We start from the raw sequence: 7,620 nt of genomic DNA, 5'->3' as shown, positions 1-7,620 counted from the left end.
AGAAAACAAAAACATATCTTTTTCAAGGCACCGCAAATTAATGGGAACATGCTGAAAAATAAATTTGTAATGTTGATTTTTTTTTTGCAGACATAATGTGTAATGTTGATATTTCAACCACTTTATAATATATATATAAAAAAAGAGGAACCACATAAATTTATTATTCTTAAATAAAATTATAAACATACTCTGAATTATTATTTTACAACATGAACCGACATAAACAGTGGTGAATACATAATTTTCAATGGTCAAAGGCTTCACGTGACTATACACAGAGAAAAGTTCACACCCATTTGAATTCTTTATGAACAAAGAATCAAAGAATCATAATTTATAGCTAAAACCAAATCCTGACAAAAACCAAGTTATCGTTTTCAACATAAAAGCAATTATCACTGAAAAGAAAAATACTCTGAATAGAGATTGGGAAACCTCCCAGAAGAACCAAACAAGAACATCTTTCCAAAGAATATAAATTAATTATATTTCCTCTCACCAAACTCAGAATCTACTTACATGTTGTTATTCAAATCCTATAAATAATAAGAGTATAATGACAAACTAATTCACTGAACAATTTGTCACATAAAGTGAAAATTACAGTAGAACTGAACCTTTAGAAACAAAATTTAGAGGATGGTTTTACAATGACAAATCATACCACCCATAATATTCTTCTATCTTTTCCCATGTCCTATAATTAACTTCTATACTTCATATGAACAAGTTCATTTAGCTTTAAACTTTCAAGAAAAATGTCTTTTTTTCTTTTCTCACAACAACTGAACTTGTGAAGAACCTTTACAAATCTAGAAAAACTTGTTCTATATGGTATGTTCCTTTCTCTCTATACTTTTGTAGAAAGGGTAAGAATAGTATTATATATATATTGCATGTGGTTGTTCTGCTTTCAGCAAAACTCACTCTATATAAGTGATTTGTAGGGTAGTTTTTTTTACCTATGTTCTGTTCTTCAGATGCTTATTCTGATACTGTCTCAAAAGAAGCTCAGCATAAAGGATCTCATTCCATGCATCAGGAACACCAGGGAGGCACCAGTGACTGCAGTCTTGGAAACTCAATGGTGATTTTCTCTCCTCTGCTGATAGGTTTTGCTTCCTATAAATAGAGGGATGACCGTCCTTCCTGAAATCTGTCATTTTAGTGACATTTAGGTAGGTCACTTTGGTTTTCATATACTTCAAAACCTTTTCCAATACCCTCATCTTAGGAGGGTATTCCTTCAAGTACTTCTCATTCTTGATTGGCACAATTTCACTGTCACATTGTCCACCAGAATTCCATTGCCCCCCACTGCACAATTACAATCAAATGTTTGTGTCAATCTTCTTCTTCTTTAGTGCAATGATGTGCTTAAAGGAAATACTATGTCAAAGTGAATGAACTAAAATCATGTTAACCAGTATTCATCATGATGTTGGATCATCCTAGGTGAATCCATACACACTAAGTTGTACCTGAAATGTGAAGCAGAATAGCCTCTGAAGAATATCATAGACTTGGATGAATCTATGTTGGCATCAATCCATCTACTCCAAGTGGTTATTGCCCTTCGAAATGCCTCCAGAACATTCAGTTCATTGTATACATGGCTTCCTTCTTGGTAATAGTCCTTCCTAGAATTTTTCTTGGAAGAGTTAGTTAATTAACAAGGTTTTGACTTGTGATCTTAGAAAACAGACTTAGAATGAGAAGCCATAACTGCAATCAAATCTAAGAGAAATTGTAATTTGTTTACCCTTTGGAAGTTTTGTCATGAGTCCACCAGTGACCAGTGTTGAAGATGATTATATCTGCATTTTTATATTGAACTGAAGATTTACCAACCAAATCCAGACGAAGTGTTTCCTTCTTTGTTCCATTCTTTACTTGAACTTGCCATTCTTGAACTAAGAATGGGGACACAAAAAGCTCTGCGGAGAAGTTATAATCCTAGCAAGCAATTGGTATAATGATTATGCAAACACCATTAGAAGAAAAATTGAAAACATAGAAGGACTTGGTATTTACTTTGAATATGAATGAATAAGAAGCTTCTCCTTTGAAACGGACTCTTCCGTTTGCTTCATAGACTTTGCTTTTGTCTTCCACAGAGTTTCTAAGGATGCAAATGAGAGATTCCCACATATTCCTATTGAGGGAATCACCAACAAAAATAAGCCTCTTGCCTCTCAACATTTCCAGCATTCTATGTCCGTCCAACCTATTAGCAATTACAACAACAGATTGCATAGCAAATCAACAAACTAGGATCCAAAATACCAAAGAAACATTCCCAAAGCAACTTTAAAATGAATCTTACAAAACAAATTATTGTCAAATTTGGAAAAAAACACAAACACTATCAAATGGAAAACCTTAGAAATTAAAGGACCAAACTTAAATGCAACACCTTGATGATTTCTGGTGTTGTTCTCTGACCAAAATTGGAATTTTGCTTTGTAATTACATAAAAAATGTTTCAGCTAAAGATCAACATACGTTTTATTGAAATGAAACTTCAATTTTATCCAAAACTAATCATACGACATAAGTGCAAGGTCTAGGTGTTTTTGAAGTTCATGTCGAATGATTAAAGTTCTAATCCTAAAACACGAGTGATGAGACTCTGAGTATTCATAATGCATAATCACCACATCAAAAGCGTTAATGGAAGTATACACAAGTTTTTTCAAAACATTAAGCACCGACAGTTTCCAAAACAACAGAAATTCACCAGTTCTCTTACCTTGGGAGGCTGCATCCCTTTGGCTTCCATTTATATTTCTGATAGTCTTTATCAGGTCTTCCATTTTGGATACAACTGAACTGTTCATCGATCAGATTGCAAGACCCCGGTTCATAGAGAGGATAAGAATCATCCTTAATCCATTCCCCATCAAAAAAATCACACTTGACCAAAGCCTCAATCTTTTCATCCTCCATCCCCGAATCCGTTTCCTTGTTCCCATCCTTCTGTTTCTTCACCAGGGAAGCCGTGTAATTACCATGCACAACTCCCTCTCCTTTCACAGGAGAACTCAAATTCTCACGGGGACTTCCCCCTGAAACCTTGGGCAAAGAAGCAACACCATTCGAAGAATGATTTGACTTGTTTAAAGCTTTATCCTCATAAGAAGTTCCAGAAAGTTGGGTATGATTGGATGCACTTGATGGCTCTTTATTCACAACACGATCACGCGGTTTTTCCGTTTGATTGGTGGGTATCTTGCTTATAGATGGGGTTGTTTGAGTGTGGTTTTGAAAAGGGGTTGCTTTAAAAGGCTTTTGAGTTGTGGGAGGAGATTGAAAAGTGGTGTTGGTAGATCTAGAAGTGGTGGTGGCATGGGTGGAATCGGAAGAAGAAGAAGAAGAAGAGGAAGAAGTGGTGGTGTTGAAGAGGAAAGAGAAAATGGAAGAAAGTTGTGACTTGTAAGCAGTAGTGGAGGAAGTGGAGGAAGCAGTGGAGGAGAATATGTTGGTGAAGAAGGGAGAAGAGGTGTTGGGAGAGGGACAAAAGGCAAGGAAAACAGTGAAAGCAACAAAGGCAAAAGTAAAAGCATAGGCAAAAGTTAGAGTTTTTCTGGTTTTGGGAATGGAGAAGAAGCTCTTGGGGTCTGAGACTATGGGAATGTACTTGGTAGCATCAGCCATGAGTCCCTCCAAGAAGAAGAAGATTATTGAAAGAGAGAGACAGACAGAGAAAGAAGATGTGATGATGTTGTGGACTTATACAACGTTGGAAACAGGGATGTTTCAACTTAGAAAGTGGTGTTGTAACAGTTTGGCCGGTGGTGACTCCAAAACGCAACAGAGAGAAAAGAGATTCTGTTCGGTTTAGGTGCAGTCGCTCTGAATAGTAGATGCCCACCAATTTGGTTACCATGAACAAAACATCTGTTCTAATTTTGTTTCCAATTTAATATATTTTTTTTAAATCTTTTATAGGTTTTGAAATATTAGATAAATGAATGTAAAAATTAATAGGTTTTAGTGTAATTTTTTTTTCTATGTATTTCATAAGGATCAGTATTTTAGTTACTGTAGTTTATGTTCTTGAATTTGCTTTAATCTTAGTTTCAGTTTCTAAAACAAACATTCAAACTATACTGTCTCACTTTTCTTTTTTTACATATATATAATCTCATACTTATTTATAGTTACCTTTATTGTTAATGTGGAGTTTGATTGTTATAGTTTTTAATTACTGATTTCTGAAGATTTAGTTTTATTGGAATAAAAGAAGATAAAGTTTTTTATTAGGAAGAAAAGTCACATCCGACACATATTAATAATAAAGAGTGTAATGATTAAGAATAATTAATAAATTGAAACTTATTATTTTTTCCTTTACTATAATCATGATAAAAAATAATAAAATTTATATGATTAAATTATGTTTTACATGTAATCTAAGTTTTTGAAATAAATATATTTACATCTCAAAGAGAATAAATATATTTTAGCTTATAAAAAATGAGTGCATTTTAATATGTTTTTATAGTTTCATTTTATTTTTCATCTTATAAAATGTGAAATAAAATATATGAATTTTAGATTCATTTCTTGTAAAATATTTTTCTTAATTTGATTCTTCCAAAATCCTAAATGATTAATTTCCATTGTTAACATCCATTATAGAATAGATAAATAATATATAATATTAATAGTAAAAAGTAAAAAACATTATTTATTGATATGAATTATAATAACATTTCTTTTTAGATTTAAATTTTTTAGATAATATGATGAAGATCAATCATCTTAATACATTTAATTTGAATTTTAAAATTTTCGTACAACTTTACTTTTATGAAAAATGTATCTAAATTATTTTTAATTTAGACCTAAAAAAAATGTGACACTGTTGAATGTAATATAGTAATACTTATAAGGACTTATAATTTATTTAAAATTTTCAATCAAAGACATAAGAATGAAATAAAAATATATAATAATATAAAAAAATAATTTGTTGTGAGAAAATTGAAAATAAAATTAAACCAATTTAAAATGTGTAATGCTTTATTTTATTCTCATTATGAAATTCCATGAACAGCTATTGAAGTCGATGGTGACAGAAACCACTCTTTCTGTTAGACGAAGAGTCAACAATAATGAGGTGTACGGTGTTCAAACTCTTCCTTGTCGGTTATTTTTATTTTATTATTATTCTTTAATTTTAAAAATTAAAAGTGGGGGCATTATTGTAAATACAGATTGCGTCAATGACGCGTTCCAGTGGAATTGGTGTGGAATACACTATAATTATTTTTTATAATTTGTAGGAATTAAATTTAAAATTATTTTAAAATCCGATCAAGATTACTATTGGAGGGCTCATCCAAAATCTCAACAAATTAATCAGGCAAAAAAAAAAATTACCATGAGACAAAATGCATATTATTAAAATGATGAAAAAGAAATATAAGATGATGTGCATTTACTAATAAATTTAGAGAGGTTTAGAGAAAATTGTGTGTTTGTAATCTAAAAACGAATTTATTTATTCCATGGTTAATGATATTTTTATGATATTTTTTTTATAATATTTTATTATGGAATTGGTCTATATTAATATTTATAATTTTTATAATTGATTGTGAAATAATTTTCCATTAATGATAATTATATGTAAATAATATTAAAATATTATAATAAACGTTGTTAAAGTAATGTTATTCTTATCTTATGAAACTATTCTATTCATTTTTATTTTCAGTGATGTAAATAATTATATAATTCAAAACAAAACAGATGTAACCTAATTAAATTATTGGAAATCGAATAATTCAAATATTAATAAATGTATATATAAAAATAATAATTATTATATAGTTAATATTCAATAGTTAAATCATATATTTTATTATTTAAGTAATTCATCCAATTCTCATATTCATTTTTATATTTATACATTTTTAATGTTTTTTTCATTGATTTAAGGGTTGGATAATTTTTTCATATTCTTATTATCTAGATTTTTTTTCTTCAATTTTCTTCAATGTGTTCTAAAAACGAAACGGGAAACTTCGAGTTCTAAATTAAACAATACTTCTGATAATTAATTACTATTTCAATAAATTTGAGATTAAAATACAAATGATCAATAAGTTTTATTATATATAACTTAATTTTAATAAAGAGTAATTAAAATTTAAAAAATATGGTAACTTAGATGAATTTAAGTTAGCTGGAGTTAAGTTATTTAAAAGGATCAAAGTTTAACTTAAGTGATCTGAATCCCTCAAACTTAGCCGGATTAGCTGGGATAAGCATGATTAGTTAAATAAATTAATGATAATTTTAAATATTAAAATTGACCCACATAGCTACACATGGACTTCTGTTGTGTAAAAGAGAATATTTGACACCATTTATTATTTACTTTTTATAAATTTGACATTTGGTTGTTTGAATTAGGCTTTTGAATAATGAATAATATTGACCTTTTTCCTCAACAAACGACAATGTAATTGCAAGAACTTAGGAAAAGAACACCACAAACTGTAAAATTTATGAAACTTTCTGTCACTCTTTATGAAAACTCACTTTCGTACTGGTAATTTAACTTTTTATATGAAAAAAAGTATCTAAAAATAGAGTACAATTAAAATATAAAATGAAGAAAAAAATAATATTAATAAAATTAATAGTAGGTTTCATGTTCTTATTTTATGGAAGTGAGGATTATTATTAATTCATGTTCAAAATAATTTATATTTGGACATATAGTTTGTTTAATTTTGAGTTTGTTAAGTAATTATTATAATCATACTTGTAAAAATAATTATATGTTAGAATTTACGAATTGAGTGTTAGAGTTATAGGTGTTTTAAAATAACGGAACGTTTTAATTATTAAAATAATTTAATAATATAAATAAAATTTTATAAACATGTCTTTTTATTTAAAACATTTGTTATTTTTTAGAATTTATTATTTGAGTTTTTTTCATTTTTTTTAAGATTTTTGATTCATAAGATATTTATTTGACTATCAGAAGGAGATGTTTAAGAGATCGCAACAGTTAGTTATCAATTTTTTACCGATAAGTTTTTCTTTTAAAATAAGTAAGTTTTTATTCATTTTCTTTAATTCTTAGTTAAGACATATGCATTGAATTCTTTGCATGTGTCACATAATCTCTTTATCTAGTTCCTTTTTGATTAGTGGTCCTAAGAACCTATCCTGATCACAATTTTGTGGTTTGTAGGCTTTTCTAGAGTTTTTTGAGTTAAGGAAGGGATAACGTGTTTTATAAAGGCCCATGTCTTTTTAATCAGGTAAGGAAGCTAGTGATTTTCTTAAATTTTGAATTAATAAGTATGATTGGTGGTTGTTAGGATGTTATGTTGATTTAAGTTGTAATTGAAATAATTGTTTTAGTGTTAATTGTGTTTTTGATGAGTGTAATTAGTTATTTGATGCCTTGGATGATTCTGTTTTGGAATTATCCTGTGAATGTTGTTGTTGTGAAGATTAGTGGTATAAAATTTGCATAGTGTTGAGAAGTAGAGAGTAAGTTGAGTTATAGGTCGTTTTTGGCTTAAAAAGAAGGTTTTGATATGTCAGATTTTGAAGAAATGATCAAAAGGGGGAAATTGAGTTTTA

At 29.0% G+C, this 7,620-nt stretch overlaps 1 protein-coding gene across 1 annotated transcript; it reads right to left on the bottom strand.

Annotated features, from left to right (window-relative positions):
• Positions 1-322: 322 nt before the first annotated feature.
• LOC106769635 (protein trichome birefringence) lies at positions 323-3,902 on the bottom strand. The gene is made up of 5 exons (XM_014655339.2): positions 2,756-3,902; positions 2,038-2,230; positions 1,766-1,959; positions 1,485-1,643; positions 323-1,320 (listed from the first exon to the last, which is right to left on the bottom strand). The coding sequence occupies exons 1-5, from the start codon at positions 3,658-3,660 to the stop codon at positions 966-968; spliced, it is 1,806 nt and encodes a 601-aa protein (XP_014510825.1). The 5' UTR covers positions 3,661-3,902; the 3' UTR covers positions 323-965.
• Between the last annotated feature and the right edge of the window lie 3,718 nt (positions 3,903-7,620).

The sequence above is a fragment of the Vigna radiata genome, chromosome 8, assembly GCF_000741045.1.
Source record: "Vigna radiata var. radiata cultivar VC1973A chromosome 8, Vradiata_ver6, whole genome shotgun sequence".
NCBI lineage: Eukaryota > Viridiplantae > Streptophyta > Magnoliopsida > Fabales > Fabaceae > Vigna > Vigna radiata.
This window is presented reverse-complemented; position numbering and strand designations above follow the sequence as displayed.